The 23,376-nt window shown below is 44.2% G+C and overlaps 1 protein-coding gene across 3 annotated transcripts in view; it reads left to right on the top strand.

Moving 5' to 3' along the window:
- The window catches only part of LOC147642189 (uncharacterized), a 55,427-nt gene extending 39,996 nt beyond the window's left edge, over positions 1–15,431 (top strand). For all 3 annotated transcript variants that reach the window (XM_086803522.1, XM_086803504.1, XM_086803513.1), the window contains 3 exons: positions 14,373–14,598; positions 14,718–14,942; positions 15,029–15,431. In XM_086803522.1, coding sequence (XP_086659648.1) covers positions 14,373–14,598; positions 14,718–14,942; positions 15,029–15,191 — 614 coding nt within the window. In that variant the 3' untranslated portion in view covers positions 15,192–15,431. The remainder of the gene's footprint in view (positions 1–14,372; positions 14,599–14,717; positions 14,943–15,028) is intronic.
- Positions 15,432–23,376: the final 7,945 nt, after the last annotated feature.

The following is a 23,376-nucleotide window of genomic DNA, read 5'->3' as shown; positions in this document are numbered from 1 at the left end:
ATATTTAAGCATAAAAGCTTACCAATAGCAAGTAGAGTCGATGACAGCAGAAGTCTTCGCAATGGAAGTCCTTGGAGTGTTGAGATCTTCGATTTGTCGCCTTTCTTCGCGACAAAAGTCTTCAAGAGGATGAAGGGAACCTTGGGAAAGCTTCCCCTATGGTTCAACTTGAGAAAGGAGAGCTGAAATTAGGGTTTTCAGCAAAAAGACCAGAAATTACAGCAATAAAGAGAGCTGTTTTGCTGAATTTCAGTCATTAGGAGTGTGTAGGAGAGTGATTAGCATCCGGAAACACTCTAGGAAGCTTGGAAAACACCCTAGCAAGTTGGGTATGGCTATGGAGAGCTTGGAAATGGAGAGAAATGGTGGAAAAACAGAGTTTTCAGCTTCCAAAAATCTTCATTAAGAGAAAACACGAATTTTCTCTTAATAAGTAAGTGGATTGGGGTCCAATCAGGTGAAGGGACATGGGGAGATGCCCATTTATGAGTAAAAGGGGAGGATCAAGTCCTGGACATTGAGTCTTGTCCGCCTTGGGACTTCAGTGAGTGTGAACTTGGAAGCGGTCATAATTTATAAGTGACTTTTGGGCGCCCAAACTTTAATGAAGTGGGAACGCACTCACTTATAAATATTGGCCAAGTCCTAAGGGCTATTTGAGCCTAGATTGGGTAATACTTACCACCTGTTCACATGCCACACAACCATGTTAGCAGACAGTTTCACACGTACGGTTCACGGGCGGGCATCCCCTAGCTCGGAACTACACATAGGTCATGCAAGCATGAAAACAACATGCAATTTCATTTGCAGGCAAGCACATAAAGATGCTATGCAATGCAGCATTGGTATGGACAATCCCCGTTCATGAGACTATACCAAAATAGACATGCTCCAGGCAAGTACACGAGGTACCAGACCCAATGGAACACCAATCCACCAAGCATTTCCGGGCATGTACACGGAGCCACAAGTCCCAATGGAAAGCCAAGTCTACAGTATCACATGAGTGGCATCAATCCCCGGCATAAACAACTGCCATGGACACCAGTCCAATGTACATACATAATAAGAAAGCACGGGTGGACCAATTGGGTGGCCAAATGGTGACATCCCCCCCGGCTTCTAAACAGTTGTCCGCAACTGAAAAGCATCCAAATATGTCTGAAGCACATGCGGGCAATCTCTGAAGAACTCTTCATCTACCCATTTAGCATCAATGGGAAGATAGTTCTTAAACTTCACAAGGTAACGTCTCACAACTTTGCCTGCAGAAGCAAGCTTGCGTTTCTTGTGATACACAATCTGCTCTGGCTGCAAGATCTCCTCAAGCTCATCCACTTCTGGTGGATCCTCAATGACCATTTCACTGGGCTCCGGCCCTATATACTTGCGAAGGAGACTCACATGAAAAGCATTGTGTATGTGCCAATGACTAGGTAATGCCAATTTGAAAGCCACTTCATTGATCTTCTCGATCACTCGAAAAGGCCCAGAGTACCTGGTTGCAAGCTTAGGATATGCACCCTCTTTGCGAGGCCTTTTTGCAAGTCTTGCTTTCTCAAATTTCAGCAATACCCAATCATTCTCTTTAACATCCAATTGCCTTCGATGCTTGTCGGCAGCCTTTTTATGCTTGTCTTGTGACCTTGCAATGGCTGTCCGCACTTGAGCAAAAGCAATATCGAAGTCTCTTACATACTCATCAGCTGCAAATATCTCATCCTTTGTGCGAAGGATGGGTGGCAAAACCACCTTACCATAAACAATCTCAAACGGGGCCTTTCTCGTAAATGCATGCACCGTGTTGTTGTATGCAAGTTCCACAAGCGGTAAGTACTTCTCCCAAGAAGACTTTTGATCCACTACAACACATTTTAAGAGATCCAACACAGCTGAATTTGCAGCCTCACTTTGCCCATCCGTTTGAGGGTGATAAGCTGATAAGAAGTCCAATTTGGTGCCCATATTATCAAATAAGGCCCGCCAATAGAGACTTGTAGTCCTGGGATCTCTATCCCCCACAATGGACTTCGGCATTCCATGATGTTTGAACACTTGTGCAAGATATATTTTAACCATATGCTCAGCTTTGATGGTCTTTTTGACCGGCAAGAAATGAGCTTCCTTGCTAAACCTGTCCACCACAATTGTCCAAATTGCATCATTGTCCTGTTGGGTACGTGGCAAGTCCATAATGAAATCCATTGTAATACTTTCCCATGGCTGCGTGTGAATAGGCAATGGCTGAAGCAAACCTGGTGCCTTTTGCCTATCAAATTTGACCTTTTAACAGGTGATACATGCACGTACATGTGCCTCTATGTCCTTCCGCATACCTGGCCAAAAGAAATACCGCTCAATCATGTGCGTAGTAGAGGTATTACGCCTCTATGACCAACATATGGAGGAGCATGGCACTCATCCAAAACCTTTTGCCTCATGTTAGACACCACGCATAGGCAATTATCTTTCATGAGATAACCCTCTTTGATCACATATGAGGCATGTGCATGACCAGCCATCAAATCAACCCAAATAGTGGCAAAATCAGCATCCGTATGATACAAATCACGCATAGTAGACAAGTCCCCATGAGAGGCAACCGAGATAGCTGCTACATACGGCTTTTGTGACAATGCATCGGCCACTACATTCTTCTTTGCGGGGTGTGCAAGATCTGAAAATGAAACATAGAGAGGAAATTGGCCATCCTCATATGCTTCTCTGATAACTTAGTTTGAGTAAGAAAATACCTCAAACTCTGGTGATCTGTCTTCACAGTGAAATCAGTCCCAAGAAGATAATGTTTCCATATAGTAAGTGCATGAATTACAGCCAAGAGCTCTTTCTCATAAATGCCAAGAGATAGCTTTGCATCATGCAATCTACGACTCTCATAAGCCACGGCATGTCCCTCTTGATTAAGGACAGCTTCTATGCAATTTCCAGATGCATCACATTCCACACAAAAAGGCTTTTGGAAATCCGGAATGATCAACACTGGACCATGAGGAGTTGCATCTTTCAATTTGAGGAATGCATCTCTCTCTACATTAGTCCATTTGAACACGGCCTTCTTCTTTGTTAAATCATCTAAGGGAGAAGCAATCCATGCAAAGTGCCGAATGAACCTACGGTAGTAAGAGCATAATCCAAGAAAACTACGGATCTCATGCACCGAACTCAATTCGGGCCAATTCCGAATTGCATCAATCTTTGCAGGATCCATCCGCACTCCATCTTTGGACACAATATGCCCAAGATAATGTATCTGTGACAAGAAGAACTCACTCTTCTTTGCATTTATGAAGAGTTTATGCTTAGGGAGCTCTTCAAAAACAATGGCCAAATGAGCTCTATGCACTTCTTCGGTCTTCGAGAAGACTAGGATGTCATCAAAGAAGACACCTGTAAATTTCCTGTACCCACGGAATATGCGATCCATCATTCTATTGAATGTAGCTGGGGCATTTGTAAGACCAGCTGGTGAAGAGGGTGATACCATTCCCCTTGTATCTCATGTACAAATTAAGAAAGTAATGAAAAAGAGTGTTTTTGCGTACTTGATTTTCGTACGAGATCATGTTGAGAAAAATAATGTACATGTAAACACTCTTAGTAATGATAGGCTGAAATTTTTGCAAGAGCACAATGATTGTTTTGTTGATGAGTTACCACCTGTACGACCGGAAGATCATCGCATTGATCTTGTGCCGGGTAGCTCACCACCTAATAGGCCAGCCTATCGTGTAAGTGCATCCCAAAAAGAGGAGATCATGAAGCAAGTAAATGAGCTTCTTGAGAAGGGTTTGGTTCAGCCAAGCTCGTCCCCATATTGTTCACCCGTCCTCTTGGTACAAAAGAAGGATGGATCCTTTCGTATGTGTGGATTATAGAGCTTTGAATAAGCTTACTATCAAGAATTGGTTTCCTATTCCACACATAGACGACATCCTTGACAAGTTGGATGGATCGGCATGCTTTAGCCAAATTGATCTCAAGAGTGGATATCATCAAGTGCGTGTAGTGCCGTGAGGATGTACACAAAACTGCTTTCAAGATAGCATTTGGGCTTTATGAGTATCTTGTTATGCCGGTCTTTATGCATGAAGGTGATCCTGTTGGTCTTGTAAGCCTTGCACGGATCAATACGTGTATGCCAAGGCTTTCCAAGCAATACATTACAACCATTCAAAGGCGCCACAAGAAAATCCTCATGATCCACATAGCCTTGAATGTGTATACGCAAATTTCCAAAAATAGGCATGACCTGCACTTCTCTACCAACAAAGGCAGCCCCTGCTTGAATTTGAGGACCCATGTCCTTTGGTTCAATACCCAAAGCAGCTGCCATCTGAGTGGATATGAAATTTTCAGATACACAATCATCAAACATGAACAAAGCGGGCTGATCTTTGAGCTGTCCCCAAGCTTTACATATAACCTTATCTTTGCTATCATGTGAAGTGTTACCCTGCACATCCGGAACCATATGCACATTAGGCTTTGATGCGTTTGCATTATCACGCTTCTTCTTATTTAGGCATGCCTTTGCAATATGCTCGGTGCTACCACAAGTAAAGCATTTCCCCTCACTCATATATTGCTTTTTCTGTTCCGGAGTGAGACCATAGTCTCTCAGTTTGAAGGGACGCTTCTTGGTAGTGTTATTTTGAGCCTTTGGACCATTTTTATCTTGGTTTTGGTGCTTTTTAGGTGGCTGTCCATCATTTTGCAGGTTTTGGATAGCCCTCTCTTTGCCTTGAAATGAGGGTTTAGCCTTATTGGATCGACTCAATTTGAGTTCTAATTGCTCGGTGGCGGTGGCGGTGGCGGCTGCGATTACTTGGTGTAAGGTATGACTAGGATAGATTTGTAGTCCCGCTTTGTACACAGGTTGCAATCCCGATTGAAACCTTCTCTTCCTTTCCGCCTTGGTGACGTGCATAAATGGAGACACCTCCAAGAGCACTTTCCAAAACTTTTGTTCATATGCATTTACCGATTCCCCCTCATTTTGCTTTACCCAATCCCACTTCATTGTTATCTCATTCAATGCATTGGGAGGCAAGAATTGAGCATAGAACCTCTCCTTGAACTCTTCCCATGATCTAACAGGATTCGGTGAGAGCTTCTCCGTGAGCCACCAATGGGCAGCAGTGCCTTTCATGAACATGCTTACATGCCGGATCATGGATTTCTGAGTGAAATCCTCATCACTGAAAGCAATATCAAATTGGGCAATAAAAGCAAGTGCCTTTGATGCATCATATTCCCCATGATATGTGTCAAACTTCACAGATTTGTCTCTGGCTTTGAAGTCACAAGACTTTGATGCATGTGTGTGCATCTCAACATGTTTTCCCCCATATTTGTCCATTGGGACAGCCCCTGTGACTGGCATCATTTTTGGACCAAAAGGTGATGCATAAGGCATAGATACATGTGCCTTGTAAGCATGAGGCTGACCTCTCAACATGCATTGATACATTTTCAGCCATAACTTCTCCCTCACGAGCACACTAGAAGGCATGAGTGGCATGAGAGATACGCGGAATACCTGCACCAACAGAAAATTGCAGCCCATGTTGCATGTGTTGTGCATGCACATTTTCAGCCGGTAATGGCATTTGACATACATTTTGAGCACTGCCATAAACATTGTATCTTTCACGGGCTACATAAGGTGTTTCTGCATGGCATGAAGTCACTGATTGTTCCTCTCCCATAGCATGGATTCATCCTCTTAGACATAAGTTCTTGTTCGGGCACTTGTGGGTATTCCAAGACATGTGGGATGGTTGCCTTTTCTGTATAGGCATCCTCGGTACGAGCCAAGTATGCACGTGCTGCATCCCTCGGTTGCATGTGCAACTCTTGAGCAATCATTGCCATTGCATGATCCATATAAGATTTAGCTTTCTTGGCCTTCAAATGGTCATGTACCAATGGATCCTCGCGGCGATAAGAGATTCAATTCTTCTTGTTGTGCATGGAGAAGAGCCTACATACGAGTAAGTTCAGCCCTCAAGACTATGGACTCTTCTTCCTACATCCTCTCTTTGCCACGGGACGGCTGTCCCGCATATTCATGTTCCCTATTGTGCACCACATGAGTTTGCTCATCGTGTAAAGCATTGGAAGTATGCATTTCATTGTCCCTGCCTCTTGTGTTAGCATCTCCAACATTCATTGTATGGCTGTCCATAATGTTCTAAGTGTAGAGATAGCTAGTGTTCACGGTGATCGTCTCTCACGATAGAAGTGAAAGAGAACCGTATGCTCTGATACCAATGTAACTTGGTTAACACAATGCTAATCAATACACTTAAATACACTAAGATTTGATGGACACTAGCTCAAATACAAGAAGTAAATTGCTGAATTGACAAGAGACACACACAGAGCTGGAACGGCTGACCCCTCCCTCAAATAAAGTATATTGATCTTGGGAGAATCAAGTACATAGTGTCATGGGCATTTCTGACCGAATTTCCATACCAATGCATATGAATATAGTATTGCAAACAAGTGGTTGTCGATGTAGACTTGCAACCCACACTACCTCTCAAGTGCCCATGTTCCCTACCATCTGCTCTCTATTGTTCCACCAACACATGGTAGCAACAATCTGCAAGAGAGCACGTAGGACAAGAGAACACTACACAGGGTATGTGATCTTGTAATCCGGTTCCTCCCTCCTGCTAATTGCTCCCATATTTAAGCATAAAAGCTTACCAATAGCAAGTAGAGTCGATGACAGCGGAAGTCTTTGCGATGGAAGTCCTTGGAGTGTTGAGATCTTCGATTTGTCGCCTTTCTTCACGACAAAAGTCTTCAAGAGGATGAAGGGAACCTTGGGAAAGCTTCCCCTATGGTTCAACTTGAGAAAGGAGAGCTGAAATTAGGGTTTTCAACAAAAAGACCAGAAATTACAGCAATAAAGAGAGCTGTTTTGCTGAATTTCAGTCATTAGGAGTGTGTAGGAGAGTGATTAGCATCCGGAAACACTCTAGGAAGCTTGGAAAACACCCTAGCAAGTTGGGTATGGCTATGGAGAGCTTGGAAATGGAGAGAAATGGTGGAAAAACAGAGTTTTCAGCCTCCAAAAATCTTCATTAAGAGAAAACACGAATTTTCTCTTAATAAGTAAGTGAATTGGGGTCCAATCAGGTGAAGGGACATGGGGAGATGCCCATTTATGAGTAAAGAGGAGGATCAGGTCCTCGACATTGAGTCTTGTCCGCTTCGGGAGTTCAGTGAGTGTGAACTTGGAAGCGGTCATAATTTATAAGTGACTTTTGGGTGCCCAAACTTTAATGAAGTGGGAACGCACTCACTTATAAATATTGGCTAAGTCCTAAGGGCTATTTGAGCCTAGATTGGGTAATACTTACCACCTGTTCACATGCCACACAACCATGTCAGCAAACAGTTTCACACGGACGGTTCACAAGCGGGCGTCCCCTAGCCCGGAACTACACATAGGTCATGCAGGCATGAAAACAGCATGCAATTTCATTTGCAGGCAAGCACATAAAGATGCTATGCAATGCAGCATTGGTATGGACAATCCCCGTTAATGAGACTATACCAAAATAGACGTGCTCCAGGCAAGTACACGAGGTACCAGACCCAATGGAACACCAATCCACCAAGCATTTCCGGGCATGTACACGGAGCCACAAGTCCCAACGGAAAGCCAAGTCTATAGTATCACATGAGTGGCATCAATCCCCGGCATAAACAACTGCCATGGACACTAGTCCAATGTACATCGATGATAAGAAAGCACGGGTGGACCAATTGGGTGGCCAAATGGTGACACACCCTGTGACGAGTCCACTTTGCCTTTGTCCCTAGAGAAGTAGGCTCCGTCTCCTTTGCTTGCATCACCCTTGGATCTGTTCTTCCTTGTCTACTCCTCTTGGAGAAGTAATCCAACCAACTCCTCGAAGGATATAGGATTGTCTCCTTCTCTCATAGAGAGATTCAGAGAAGTATGGAAACTTTGATAGGACTCAAGTAAGGAGTTAAGAACGGTAGTGATCAATTTTCTATTATCAACTACCTCATCTATATTCAGCAGCTATTCTTTAAGGTCTGTTATCTTGGTAAGATGATCTGGAATGGAATCACCCTTGTTCATGGTCAAGTCGTCCAGCTCCTGCATCAGGTATATGACTCGTGCTTCATTACGGGACTAGAACATGATCTCGAGGACCACCCAAGCAGCCCTTGCAGAGTTGTAGGATCAGATGTGAGGTACAATCGAGCGCTTGACTGAGAGAACGATCATGGCCATTGCTTGAGTGCTACAGCAAACTCTGCTAGGATAATATCACGTGGGACCGATGGTTTGATGTGTATCATACGGGAGAGCAACATGACTTGAGGCCTCTCTATCTTTGGCCATTTGGCTGCTTGAAGATCAGGTGCCCAAAAGGGTGCTCCATACATCAATGCTGGAGTGACCAAGGTATCAAATAGCCACATCTTGGTCCTCGGCTCCTAGAAATAGGCTTGGCAGCATTGTCTCTCCATGAGAGCGAGAGAAGCATACCCTCTCATCAGTCTAGCCTCTACAACATGGATCATCGAGGAGAGAGGTCCGATAAAAGCGACTCCGTACACATGAGAGTGCAATCTCCGCTGGTGCCCATGTAGGTGAAACTCAATTCAGATGTGAAAAGAGGGGATGTGTTGAAGACCATAACCTTGATTTTCCCAAGGTTTACTGTGAGATCCCGTTGTGCACAAAAGACTTGTAATGTGTCAAGATGCCTTCGGAGAATCTGCAATAAACACAATGTCATCAGCATAAAGTAGTATAGAAACAAGGATGCCTGCTAGTGATGTGCCTTCTCCCCCTCCTCTATCAATGAAGGCCGAAATCTCGTCGATGTGGAGGCCAAAGAGAGTGGGAGATAGTGGGCATCTTTGCTTCACTCCGATGGTACTAGAGATCTCCTCCAATAATCCTCCTGGGCATCTCACCCGCCCTATGACCGGCTCATATAATGCAGTGATGCCCTAGTCATGTTTGATGGTACCCCCAAATCCTGAGTCTCTACAGTAGTGTGGCTCGAGGCACCGTATCAAAGACTTTGCAGAAATACACAAAGTAGCAGGAGACCCGTCTGTGTCGTGCTTTGGCCTCCTCTATAATGGCTCGGAGGGTGAAGAGGTGATCCAAAGTAGAGAATGACCTGCAAAAGCGTGCGTGCCCTAATACTTTGTTCTCTCTACTAGTGTGTTGAGCTCCAACTCAAGTACTGACCCATAAAGTTTGGCCAGTGTGTGGCTAATCATAATAGTCCTGTAATTGTTGGATGGGTGTGATGATATGGGCTGTCCAGGTGGGTGGGAAGCCTTCCGAAAGAGCCTTGTTGAACATATGGGCAAGGAGGGGTGCTAGAGTTCCCCCCCCTCCCCCCCCCCCCCTCCCCCCCGCATGGGAGATGTGCTCTTCCAAGGGGCCCTTGTGGTACTGTGATCTACCGTTTTTGAGTCTCCGGATGACTCGGGCCACTATGGCATGTGTCACGGTGTGAAAAAGGTGGATGTGATGGGACATGGATGTGATGGTGATGGCATGGGGGGCTGATCTGGTACTTTGTACACGGATCGTGCATGGTACCATATGGATGGAGATGTGATGGGTGTGGGTGGGCATTTCTCCTGGATTTTCTTCCAGCCCTCGTTACAGTTCACACCTTTGAGAGATTGGTATAAGTCAATGTATTGGCTGTGCTCATTTCTTGAGTTTGATTGTGTATTGGTTAATCCTTTGAGCATCTCGGTCTCGGATTTGGCCAGTTGCAACCCTGCATATGAGACGCTCACGTGTTGTGCGGCGTTCCTTGTCATACTAATCTTTCTGGGGCATGGTGCCGGTAGGGGGTCTGGTGGTGGATTGGCTGGTCGATGGAAATGTGGCTATGGAAGAGGTGTGTAAGATTGTGGTGAGCTGAGAGGTGAGGTTGGCTAGTGGGATATTGGGGTCTATATATGTTAGATGTCGATAGAGATTGTCGGAGTAAGTTAGAGTCCCCATCATGATGGAAGTGAATCTGGGTGTAGCGGGAGAGGGGGGATGGTGGTGAGGATGGTCGGGAAAAGCCAAGGCTAAAGGGGAGAGAGGCATGGTCAGCTCTAAGGGGGCAGGTGGGAATGGTGAAGGCATGTATGGATGTGGCTAAAGCTGGAGATCCCATTAGGTAATCTACTGTACTTGAGCCTCCGCCATGTGGGAAACATGTGAGAGCTGCAGAAGGCCAACGAGACATGTCGTTGCAAATGGCTAAGCCATGTGTGGTCCCCACAGCACGAGGAACTCTTCCCCTGATGTGCTGTAATGCCCCCTCTGATTTGTGATGCCCTCTCTATTCTCCTTCAGCCAACCCACGTGCATCCCATAGAGAGAAAAATAGAGAACTCTCTGACCGAGGTGTCGATGATCTGGCAGACGGCGAGAGCGATCATGGAGGTCTTGTTGGTGCTGGACTGGGCTTGAGCGATGACGTCGCGGTTCAGGATGATGGGACAGATAGCGCGCTGCTGAATGGCCGTGGGCCTCTGGAAGCCGTAGGTGTAAATGCCCCGCACGAGCTCGTCTCGGATTCCTATCGCGTCGAAGCTGCTATATACTTCCATGCCCGGGCTTGTCTCGAAGGCCATGACATCGTCACCCACCGGCGCCCTGCCTCTGCCACCACCTGAGGCCATCGCTCCGCCTGCACCACCACCTGAGGCCATCGCTCCGCCTATACCACCATCTGAGGCCAGTGCTCGCCTTAGCCGAAGGAAAGTAAACAAAACGCCAACTCTTGCTCTCTCTCTGTCTAGTGCTGCCTGCGCTCTCTGGCGACCAGCCTTAGATGCGCCTCGCACCACCACGTCTCCACACGCCACATGACGACTCCTGTAGCCAGCCCACGTGAGAGAGATATTGAGGCTGCAATCCCAAGGTGATGCGCCACCCTTCGCTTTTATAACCAAAGATGCGATTCTGCCTGCTTTCCCCAAAAAGCCAAAAGCAAATAGCAAAAACGCATCCTCACAAAAATAATATATATACATATTTTAAAGTCATCAAAGATTATAAAACCTTATAAACTCAAAATCCTTTTGTCCCTTTCTTTAAATCCTTTTGTCCCCTTCACACTTGGGCTAGCCACACATGGGTTTCTTTCTCAATTCCAAAGTGATGCCTTTCACACTGTCCATCCCGTGCCCGTGCCCACCTGCTTACTGTCCAGAGAAAAACACAAGGTCGTAACAGCATTGGGTTTTGTCTACCTCGGGACATCAGTGTGTGTGAAGCTCTCTTACTCTAACTCTCACTCTCCCTTACTTCTCTGTTAATCAAATGCCATAGCCATGTTTATCTTCAAACCACCATAGCTCTCCTATTGTTTATCTCATATGCTCTCTAACTCTAACGCTCACTCTCCCTTACTTCTCTGTTAATCAAATTCCATAGCCATGTTTGTCTTCAAACCACCATAGCTCTCCTATTGTTTATCTCATATGGTGCGCGTGGTCAAAGTGTTCCGCGCGTAGATCCTCGTGACCATTTTCTCTCCCATTATGCAGCTTTTTAAGAGCTCTAGTGACATTGAGATAATCGAAGAGGTAAGATGATGTAGGCTAAGGGATGTGTGACATTTGTGGTATAGATTGATCTGACACATCATACAACTGTCGTGCATAGGCTTCTTAGAGGCTAGGGTCTTTGATAGGTGTAGGGGTTCTTTTTTCCTCAGGAATGCGCCAAACTTGTGAGTTATCGTCGTTCAAAAAGAGCTGGTATAGCTCATGTTCTTGTTTGGTGAGAAATGCACGCTTCTTTCGACGAGTGAGTCTACGGGAGATGCTTTGCATCTCACGGGTTCCCTCTTGTGTAAGAGGCCAAGTCTAGTGGTTTTGCACTCTTCGTCATACCACCTATTCTACGGAAGACCCCAAGGGTTTATGAAACCATAAGTAATACAATGGTACAATGGAGATACAGAGCCATGGAAGAACTGAAAAGGAAATGAAAAAAATCACCAATGTGTGTATACATGCACATAGCATATGATTATCCTATGATCCCTCCTTAATACTAATCTAAGGGTAGAAAGAGGGTCAGGCCTTTGTGATGGGAGCATGTCATGTCGGCGGAGAACCTCCCGGATCTGTATGTGTGGTGGAGGATCCTGGTGATCTGGGATTGGGGGCAGCTGGCTCGTAGAATGGATTGAGCTCTCTCCCTAATAACTCCTCTGGGGCACGGAGCTGGAGCGCAGGTATGGGTTCTGATGTCATAGCAAATTCGCCGATATGAGTGGTGGACTATGCGTGTACCATAGAAATCTGTGATGGATCTCTTGAGGTGTTCTGTGGTGGCTAGGACTTGTCTCTCAGCGTGTTGCCTCAACTCTACATCCCTGTGTCATCTGAGCTCCATCAAGTGCATGCCCAAGCATCTTTGATCCTTATATTGTGTCACCCGTGTGAGTGGCCCGAATCCTTCTCAAAAGAGGTAGTGGAATCTCCTCCCATATCTCCTAGTCAGATGGACAACGAAACATATAATGGGCCTCATCCTCTACCACTTCTGTGGTGCATACTCTGTATATCCTCTCCTCATGTGAGATGATCTCGGCTCTGCCAGTCTCAACTATGAGGCGGGGGGAGGATACCTGAGCTGGCCAATTGTGATAGCATGGCATGTGACATGTGTATTTGTATGTATCCTGGGATCTCAATGAATCCATCCTTGGAGATAGTCTCAAGAAGTGATCTCTGTAGAGCTCACACTTTTTTCCAATCTATGACGGCGACACCCATGTCATGTGTAGTCGGAGTAGATCTAATTGGATAATTTGGTTGATCTGATGTGGTGAGAGGTCGAGGTAGGGGAAATCTAGGCTGTACTGAAATTTGCGGAGACGGTCCATCTATAGGCCATGTGCATGAAACCGCTCAACTAACTCCGACTACCATGCATGTGTTGGTAATGGTGGTTGTCATGTGGATGAGGAGGGCAGTCCAGCTCGTCTCACCCTCGCCCGCTCCCTCTCCCCCTCATGATATAACTACATAGAGGACTCTAGTGCTAGCCGTGGGCAGAGTGTATACATGCTGAATGTAAGTGACGGCATCTGAAATCAATGGGGCCACCCCAAACTCTGCACACACATAATGTCACGTGGTACGTATGGGTTGACTGTGGCCATCTAGACACCCTGTTGTATATAACCCATCTCCAAGAAGTGTCTACCATATGCTGTTGCCTTCCGCATATCCCGTTTGGCCCTCTTTAGTCCCATCTCAACCAAGTCACTCTCTGATAGCATAATGGCACCTCCTGTGGGGAGAGAGAAAGAAAGAAAAGAAAGGAAGATATATTAAGCGTCTACTAAAGATCCAATGGGCCTATGAGACCAAAATGATACAATAATGTCAATGGTATATCTCATCATCGAATGAAAAATAAAATAGAAACAAAACATAGCTATCGCATTGGGGTGTGATACCAAACTGTCCATGGGAACTCATCATGGAATACCAGGAACATGGAACATGAGAGGAGCATCAGCCCCCAATAGATGGTATACCACTCTCCAAAATATCAACTATGGGGCTGATGAGTATGGTCGAGAGGTCTCCCTCAGCTATGTCACATGGAAAGGTAGCTTGATGGCGGTGGAGCATGTCCTGGATCTGGAGCTAATGAGGGGATCGTGGCCAACGTCCGGGGGGTCGGGGGCGTCAAGCACGCTGAAATGCGGAGGCCCGGTCCGAGGTGAGAGAGAGAGAGAGAGAGAGAGAGAGAGAGAGAGAGAGAGAGGAATCCCTCCTTGGTATAGTCATGTGGGTGGGGTAGGCACGGTAGTGTGGGTAGCTGTGACCAACCAGAGCTGTCCTACCAGTGAGCCCTGCCTTTAGATGGACCCCATTGTATCACTCTTCACGTTTGCTGACCAGTTCAATACTAGTTCTTAGCTTTTCTTCCATGATGTATTTGGTACTAAGCCTTTTCCGGCAACATAGTGTACCTTGATTTATAAAAGGTTCTGTGCACGTGTGAGTGTTAAATACCTAAGAGTCAGGTCCTCAAGCCATCAGCTCATGGCTACATCACTTCAAGGCAATAGGCCCCAGAATAGTCAAAAGCAAGTCCTTGACGGTCAAATATGGCTAAAACACTTAATATAATTATCTTCCAAATTTGATCAACTTAATTCACAATGCGGTGAGTCAAACATTGGCTAAAATTAGTCAAAGCTATTCTGAAATGGTAAAAAGTGGCCAAAAACAAGTAAATCTGGTCAGAAGTATTCATAACCACCACTTGTTTTGAATTTTAATATTTGCAGGTAAACGGCAACAGAGCCTTCATTTTGAACTACTGTATTCTGAGTACATCCATATGCTAGAACAATACAAGCAAACTGTGAAGCCAATGGTTTTGAGGCGTACTATCCTCCGTGGGTTATCTCAGTACCCCAGCAATCCACAGCTCCTTGGTGCTTACATTCACTGCAGTTCACGCTCTGCATGCACAAACAATCTCCGCCGTTTCTTTGATGATGTGCTGCAGAGGTATGTGTGAAGGCTTTTTTGGAGTTTTTTTATGTGACAGAAAGCATTCCTTGCAAACCTGCTGTGTACGCTACTTTGATGAACTGATGAGGTTGAGCTGGAGATGACATGTACTGCAGGAATCCATCAACTGTGTTAATTTGGCTGTTTGCCATCTCTACTGAACTCTGGAGAGCTGGAAGCAGACCTCGGATACATAGCTTGTTTGAAAGAGCCCTGGAGACCTTAAGCATGCAGCAGTCTGTGCTGTTGTGGCGATGCTATATGGCTTATGAGCTTCAAGTAAGAGGTGATACAGATGCTGCTCGTCGTATATATTTCAGAGCCATTCATGCCTGCCCATGGTGAGTTCTTTTTTTGGTCGTGGTATGAGAAGGATCTGTGTTGTTGCAGGCTTGCTGATGCAAAGTAAATATTGTATACATGGCAGGTCCAAGGCTTTGTGGCTGGATGGCTTCAAGAAGATGAGCACTGTATTGAGTGCAAAAGAACTATCAGACTTCCAAGACATAATGCGGGAGAAAGAGCTACGGCTCCGGACAGATGTGTATGAGATTTTGTTGGAAGATGAAGAAGCAGAAGACAAATCCTGATCTGCTTGTAACATCCTTCTGTTCAAATTCTTGATGTAAATTGTCAATGCGTTTTTGGTGTTTTCATGTGCTCATGTGCAGGTGTGGGTGTGTAGCATGATTGTGCACAGGTACACATGCATATGATCTATGATGTGGTTGAGTTGAATTGTGTGATGAAATCCATGCTGGAAACTCTTTGTCACATGGCATGGTATCTGCGTGATTAGTTGGTAAGATGGTATAATATCAGCTTACAACATTGGGCTGTGTGAGTCGCTTAGAGTGACAACATGGTTGGTATGTGCAACTGGACAAGGCACGAGTAGACTCTAGAGTATAGCCTCATGATGTTTGGTTTTCTGTGAACAGTTTCAATCCTGTCGTGCAAGTACATTAATGGCCATATGTCATGCATGTTTGGAGTCTGTAAGTGTGAATTTAAGATCAACTCATAAAAGAACGATCCGAAAATGATGTGTGCATGTAATATAAGGGGGTTTATAGACAACTCCCGCCCTATCTTCACTGCCCCTGTGCACAAGCTAGGAGAGTGAACAAGCTATGGCCGTTATTCTTATTGGAAACAAGTTTGGATTAGACTACAAAAAGTGTAAGCTATAAGATGTTGAAGTTTTGCATGGCAAGGCCTCCTTCAGCCCACACCTTTTGATTTGTAGAATTAGCACTAGGATCACCATTGATTGTTTTGCATGGGTAGGTGGCGGTCCGGGCCTTCTTGGTACAGTAGGATATTAACTCACTGCTTGATGCTGAGAGATTGAGCTTCTTTGTGGCTAATACATGATCCAAGGCGAGGTTATATTTGTGTTGAAGTGGAGTCGAAGTAGAGATTATATTCCTTAAAGGTCTTTGGAGATACTTGCAAGGTGGATGCGATAGGTCATACCATGGGTCAACACTCACCATGGCCCCCCTATCCAGAGATGTACTTGGAGGGTTGTAGTTGATGAGGTTAGTTGAAGGTGTATGTTTCTATCCTAGGTGTGAAAAAAAAATGTCATACCCTTTGTGAAATATGTAGATGTGGTGTATAGGCAATGGGTGGAAGGTGTGCTCCGTGTGTGTACCACGAAGATTTCTATAATTGAAGTGCCTTTGACTCATTATTGCTTTCCTCTGCATTTTTTCACTTTGGTTGAGAGAAAAACAAATGAGAGGCTTTTTCATGTTGTTTGAGGATTTGGTTTTTGACAAGATTGGGATGTTCAAAAGAATGGTAGAACAATCACTTACGCGTATGCCATTAAATGGAATCCAAGTGTTAGGTTGTACCGTGGGCTAGGCTTTCTCCCAACATGGTCTCTCTATTCAGAGATGTACTTGAAAGGATGTTGGTGATCCTAAAGTATACTTTGTAGTACTTTGGGGTCAAGCAAGTGATCGTGGCCTTTGGTGTGTCTAATAGTTTTTTTGGCTATTTGATCAAGGAAAACTGTGAGCTTTTGCATTTAAATGTGTTTGATTGAGAAGCTTGTGACGGTGGTGGTGTACTTACGTTCCTTTTGTGGAGGTTATGTCCTTAGTTTGAGGTTAGTGCTCTTGTGCTTTATGCGAAATTCTCCATTGGAGAAGCGGGTTGACTCAACTGATAACAATGACTCTATGAGGTGAAGAATGGCATTGACTGTGGATGATATTTCCCACAAAAGCTTGTTGAGGGCATGTGAGTAATGTGTTTTTTTAATACCTTCGAGCTCTTAACCTTGTTGTCCTTTTCTTGTTTGATTTGTCACCTTGTGCTCATGGCTTTGTTGGACTTTCTTTCTACGTGTGTCGACAAGTGAAACTTCCTTGTAACCCACCTTTCATGTATGTTAAGAGCTTACCTTAGCCTTGCTGAAGTATGTGCTGTTGCATCTTGTCTTAGAGCTGCAAACTGCAACTTGCCTATGTGGGTGCACTAGCTCGTTTGTCGCCTCCTCCCTCCATTGTCACACCGGAATGCTCCTTTGCCAACAAAGGGATAAAGGGAGAGCTCTCTATGCCTAGATGGAGGCAACGAGAGATGGTCATTCACGATGGTTCTCTCTTACGAAAGGTAGGGAAAGAAGAAGCTAATGGAAGAGAGAAACTTACAATTTAACTTATTCAAACAAGCATCTATCTAGTATGCAAGATTCCAATAGCATCCGAGTAAGTAAGAGGAGGGAAGAAGGGGACCGCACGAGTAAACTCTGGCAAGGGAATGATTGTGTATTGCTTATTATAAAAAATGACTTCTATACAAATGACTACTTTTCGCACAAGGTTGGCAAAAACTTATATAGAAATGGCTAGTTTCCACACTAGGTTGGCTAAACTTAAGAATGGTTCGGTCTCTATTACTAGTGGTAAGCAACTATGTACGCAGACTTCGTAGCTTTCCTTATTTAACATTTGGATGGGTAAGTTGGGAAAGCGCCTTATAGTAGGTCGTGTGGGTGAAACCATGTTAACATACAAAGTAGTTAACATATCCTCTTCTTAATGGTGACCAGGTTCTCATGTCACCCAAGTCGGTGGTGAAGCTGTTGCTAGGATGGAAAGGTGTGGATGGTCCAAGATATGCCATGAAGTTGGCAGTCGAGGTTAAGTGGTATAGTTTGGGACTGATCCACCAACCGGATGCAGGGCAAAGTAGTGGGAGGTTTTGGGTAGCCTTGATGGCAGTGAGCTTGACGAGCGGCATGAAAAGTGATAGGTGATTTAAAGGTTCTTCATGCCAGGTCTCCTTTGGGTGTGGAAGTAGTGTGGACCCTTTAACATGAGGTGGGTGGTAGAAGCGGTTTGCACCTTGGGAGTGGCAGAATGAGTGAACCATGGAATGATTTACATTGGTAGTTGGCGGTCCGGATCTTCATAGCACGATATGAGTATGTCAGTGGCATAAACATTGGGGTTATTTATGAAGGTTGAGACGATGGGTCGTTTCATGGGCCAAACTTGCGCTCGCCATGGTCTCCCCATCGAGAAACGTACCTAGATGATGAGGATGCTTGAGATATCAAGGGGCGTATTGATGTGTGTACTAGATATAGAGTCCGTGTGTATAGTTCATGGGTCCATGTAGTAGCTTCTTCTTGTGAAAACACCAACACACTACTTTCTTGGACACTTATTTGTCTACTTTCTTCGACTCTTACACATGGTTGGAGATAGGACATTGCATGTTAATGTGTAGCAAGGATGGTCGATAAGGCGGGTGTGAATGAGATTGGGTTGTCCATGAGAATGGAAGAATTTAGGACATGGCATGTATTTGGCAAATTGCGAGTGACGAGTGGCTTGTCGGAGAATGCCGAGATCGTGGGATACGACTTTGTAGTGACATGGGCATCTTTATCTTGTTCGATTAGCATGGGTGTGGGCATGTTTTGCGCCTTAGAGGGAGATGTGGAGCTTTGTTGATTCTTGGGCTTTTGCCAGCTTTGGCAGCTCTTCTTCCCGGTTAGGTTCTCTTCTCGGGGGAGGTTTCCATACGTCATCTCTCACCTTCTCTCTCTCTCTCTCTCTCTCTCTTCGTCTCTTTGTCTCTTTGTCTCTCTGTCTCTCTCTCTCATATTATTGTTATTTGAAAATTATATATGTGTATGTGTACGTCCTTTTTGGCCCTCTTTCTCTCTGTCTCTCTCGTGCTCTCTCTCTCTCTCTCTCTCTCTCTCTCTCTCTCTCTCATTCTCATATTTTTTTAAAAAAAAAATAACACACACACACACACACACACACACACACATACAAGTTCTCTTCTTGGAAGAGATTTTCATACGTCCTCTATCAATCTCACTCTCTCTCTCTTTCTCATATTATTACTTTTTTTAAATTTTATATATATATATATATATATATGTATATATATATATGTATATATATATGGATTTTTATTTTAAAGATATTTTGTTGGTGATGATGTGGCAATGTGAGCCTACGCGATGACGTGAGCCTACATGATGGCGTGATACTTTTTTAAAAAAAATAAGATTTTTTAAAACAGTGATGACACGTCAACATGACCCTACATGATGACATGACGACGTGAGGCTACATGTTGACTTATGTGGCATACGTTATTAGCTGCCGAGGGAAGAACACCCAGACCTCTATAACTGACCCAACAACAACCCGTTGATCATGTCAAGCACTCAAAACACCAACCAACCACCAACACAACCCATCTGGCATCAACCACTAACTCCAGCCTAGCAAAAACACCAACAATAATCATGAGGGGCACCACTTTTTATAGGGAAAAGCAAGTCGTCTTCTGTCTTAATGGCAACACGGTCCTCAATGTCCTCTTATCCCACTTTTTATAGGGAAAAGCAAGTGGTCTTCTGTCTTAATGGCAAGGAACCTAAACACAGTCCTCAATGTCCTCTTATCCCACTTTTTACAGGGAAAAGCAAGTGGTCTTCTGTCTTAACGACAAGGTTTAGGCTCAATATCTTCACTTCAATGGCATCATTAAACATCCATGACATCATCACAACACAACTCACACACACCAGAGTGTCTCAAGTAATACATCTGTTGGACACTTTGAAATAATATCACTCTCCCTCTCTCTTCCTTGATTACAAATTCATCATCACACAGACAATCCCAAATACACTCACAAAATTACCCCACACACACACACACACACACACACACAAAACAGTGAACAAGCGAGCTCCAGATCAAGAGGTAGAAATGGGCTCAACAACAAATGCTCAGGCTATTGAAGCATGTACACTCAAAAAACACTAACAGCTCAGATACCACTAGCTCATGTAGCACTGGGGAACTGATTTGTCTTAATGTTGGTAGAAGTTGCCATGCCCAGCAGGTTTTTGACAGAGCCAGGGCCATCAGGATGAGCGTTCGTGGAATGTTCTCAGCCACAGCAGTGCCTCGCACAGCTTCCTTCTGAGCACAGTCAAGTTCTGGGCCATGGTGTGTTCACATGCCTGCAGCTTCCAGCAAACGCCTCCACAATTTTCTCTCTCCATCACCTTTACAATGAAAGGTTAATATTAAGGTAATACCTCGATGTTAACCTTATAACATCCTTACACTTTAAGCCTTTATACCACTTTCTTATGTAACAAATAAGCCCAATGCTAGGCTTTAATGCCATCACACCAACATCCACAGCTTCTAACTCAAGGGAGCCCTGTGAACAGGTTCATCATCATCACTTTAGCCGAGATGTTCCCTCACACACATGCATAATGCTATATGAACAACAATGTAAAGATGCATTTCCTTTATACAATCCCCCTCTAAACTAAATATCAAAACATACTATAACACCTATCCTAAATAAGACTTTGACTTACAAACTCCAAAGTTTTTACAAATATACATGTTTTTCTTGGTTCATTTTTTTTAGCCTCACAACGTGAGCCTATGTCATGACATACATTTTTAAGATTTTTTGATGATATGGCCATGTGAGCTTATGTGATAATGTGGTATTTTTTTTCAAGATTATTTATTTATTTTGGTCTCAAGTTTTTGTGTGTGTGTGTGTGTGTTGAAATTTTCTCCAAGGGAGGGGGTGTTTCCAAAATTTAGGGGAAGAATTTTAAAAAGTCAGGGGAAAGAAAAATTTAAAGGGCTAAGGAGAGGTAGTTTTTAGAGGGGGGTTTTTGAGTGTGCGTATATGTGTGGGTGTGTGTATGTGCTATATGCTCGTAGGTGTATGTGTGTTTTTAAATTTTGGTCATTTTTAGTTTTATTTTAGGTTTCAACTTTTTTTAATCATTCTTGGGTATATGTGTATGTAAAATTAATAGGAAGTGGTACGTTACATATGTACAATGAGATTATAACGTTTCGGCTTTCCGTGTGGCCTAATTGAGTGATGGTGGAGAGTCTCTTATCTAGTCACGAGACGAAATCCTTAACATCTCACTGCAGTCAACTTTGCTGGTGCACTTTATAGTTGTAACTGGCGAGTTGGTGTTGCGGCATGGGCCACATGGGTGTCGTGGTGGTGAAGTTGTGGTCATCTTTTGAGCCTTGGGGGGGGTGCTTGGATGTGCCACAGAAGTGTGTGCATAGCACTCTTTGGGGTTTGACACCATGGTTGTCTCTTTATTGATGGGAACAAACATGGGTAAAGCCACTACACATGGGCAAGGTATTATTTGTTGTGCTTGGCTTCCATGAACTATTCCGACTTCTTAGAAGGTGATGTTGGCATATAAGTCAAGGTGGAGCCCATTGTTCCCCGTTTCTGCTTAATCTTTCAAGTTGGCATCAGAGGCATGGATTTTGCTCGCCACTCCATCTTTGGTCTAGCGTTTGATGACATGGTTGTAGAGCCTTGTGGTGTGGGTTTTCTTGACTTTGGAACCCAAATGTAGGGGTTCCCTTTGTAAAACCCTTGTGCTTCTAGCAGCTTGGTTGGGATCCAATGGAATGTCAAATGATGAGCTTGAACTATGTTCGAGGCTGTCGCTAGATTCTCTTTGGCTATGGAGATTGGGGTATAATCCGTGAGTTTTTTAAGACCCAAATAGAAGAGTTTCCATTGTAGAAGCTTAAGGCTTCTAATATCTTGATAGGGATCCAACAAAGCTTGGGATTTGGATAAAACTCTACTGCATGGAGCTACCGCTTGACAGATCTCCGCTCATGTTTAGACTTTTGACTAAATGGTGGGTCTTTGCATGGACATCGTACTTTCATTGTCTAGCTAGAGAACTCTTGGGTACCCACTTCTTCTTGGTGACCTTCCTAAAGGGTTGTTAAGCTTGAGGTTTGGGGAGTGGTCTTTGTCTTCATCATGCTGAAGTTTTGGATCTCCATATTGGGGGTGGTCGATACGACGAGACAAGAGGAGTGTTGAGTGTTAGAGGTTACCTGAGGTGATGGCTTGTAGGTGAGGCTTGTGATAGGTGTAGGATGCCCTCATTCACCAAGGATACGGTAACCATTCCATGGGAAAGCTCGACGTTACGATTATTTTTCACCACGTGACTACACAATCATTGATTTGTGATCCTTCTCCTCCCAAGGATGACATTTGTACTTGTTGCCAGGGGTCACAGTGGGATGGTGAAGATGAACCAAGAATATGAGCCCCTCTTAAAGCCTATCGACTCTGAGGATTGGATTCATGTTTTTGCGACAATGGACACTCTTCCACATAAACTTGGGACAATGTTTGCATGATTGGATGGTGCCAAATATGCTTTTATGTTCATGCTTGTTGATGCATTTAAAACAGAACTAGCTGTGGAACCTTCTTATTCTTGAGCTTTCTCAGCCACCATAGCTCTTCGTCGCCAAACAGTATCCTGGCGCAAGTTTCAGAGCTCCCATTCTACTACATGGCCCTTCTTAGTTGACATTAGGACTAGCCTAAACGTGGTGTCTTGAGAGGCATGGACCTCAATGGGCCACCTAATCCTCACACCATCCGCATCAACCATTACTATGGGTCGTTCTGAAGTTGAATTTTATATTGGAGCTAAATCTACATCTTGTATTGTTACAAGATCTACCTATATTAATTTATGTGATCTGAGCAATTATATCAGACTGATTGGCGAGAATGCCCCAAACCATGGGATGAGTCTTCCCTATTTTTAAGTTTATTTTCAAGGATTGGTTACCTTCATATATGTAAATGTGATTGGTTTCCCAATCATGAACTAGCCTTGCATCTCTCATGTAACGTCTTCCGAGGATCATAGTGTCTGACCCTCTTCTTTGAAAATCTATCACCCACGACTGCGTGGTGGAAGCTTAGCTCAAAGATCTTAATCTTTGAGCTAAAGGACACCCAAAGGTTTAGTTGTGTCCATGTCGGCAAGCTTGAGCACAAGGTTGGTGAGCTATTCATCTAGCATGTAAGAATCTAATAGCAAGCAAGCAAGCAAGAAGAGGGAAGAAAGGGAGCAAACAAGTAAACTCTTGCAAGGGGAATGATTGTATATTTCTTATTGTAAAAAATGACATGTACAAAAATGACTAGTTTTCACACTAGGCCAGACAAACTAAAAAATGGTATGGTCTCTATTAGTAGTCCTAAGCAACTATGTACAAGGAGTCTGTAGAATTTTCCTATTTGACTTAAATACAAAAAGGACTACTTTTCACACTAGGTCGGCCGAACTAAAAAATGGCCTAGCCTCTATTAGTAGTCCTAAGAAACTATGTACAAGGAGTCCGTAGACTTTTCCTATTTGATATTAAGCACAATGTAAGGTTG

This window comes from Cibotium barometz, chromosome 1 (genome assembly GCF_041138505.1).
Source record: "Cibotium barometz isolate CiBa-2024 chromosome 1, ASM4113850v1, whole genome shotgun sequence".
Taxonomy (NCBI): Eukaryota; Viridiplantae; Streptophyta; class Polypodiopsida; order Cyatheales; family Cibotiaceae; genus Cibotium; species Cibotium barometz.
This window is presented reverse-complemented; position numbering and strand designations above follow the sequence as displayed.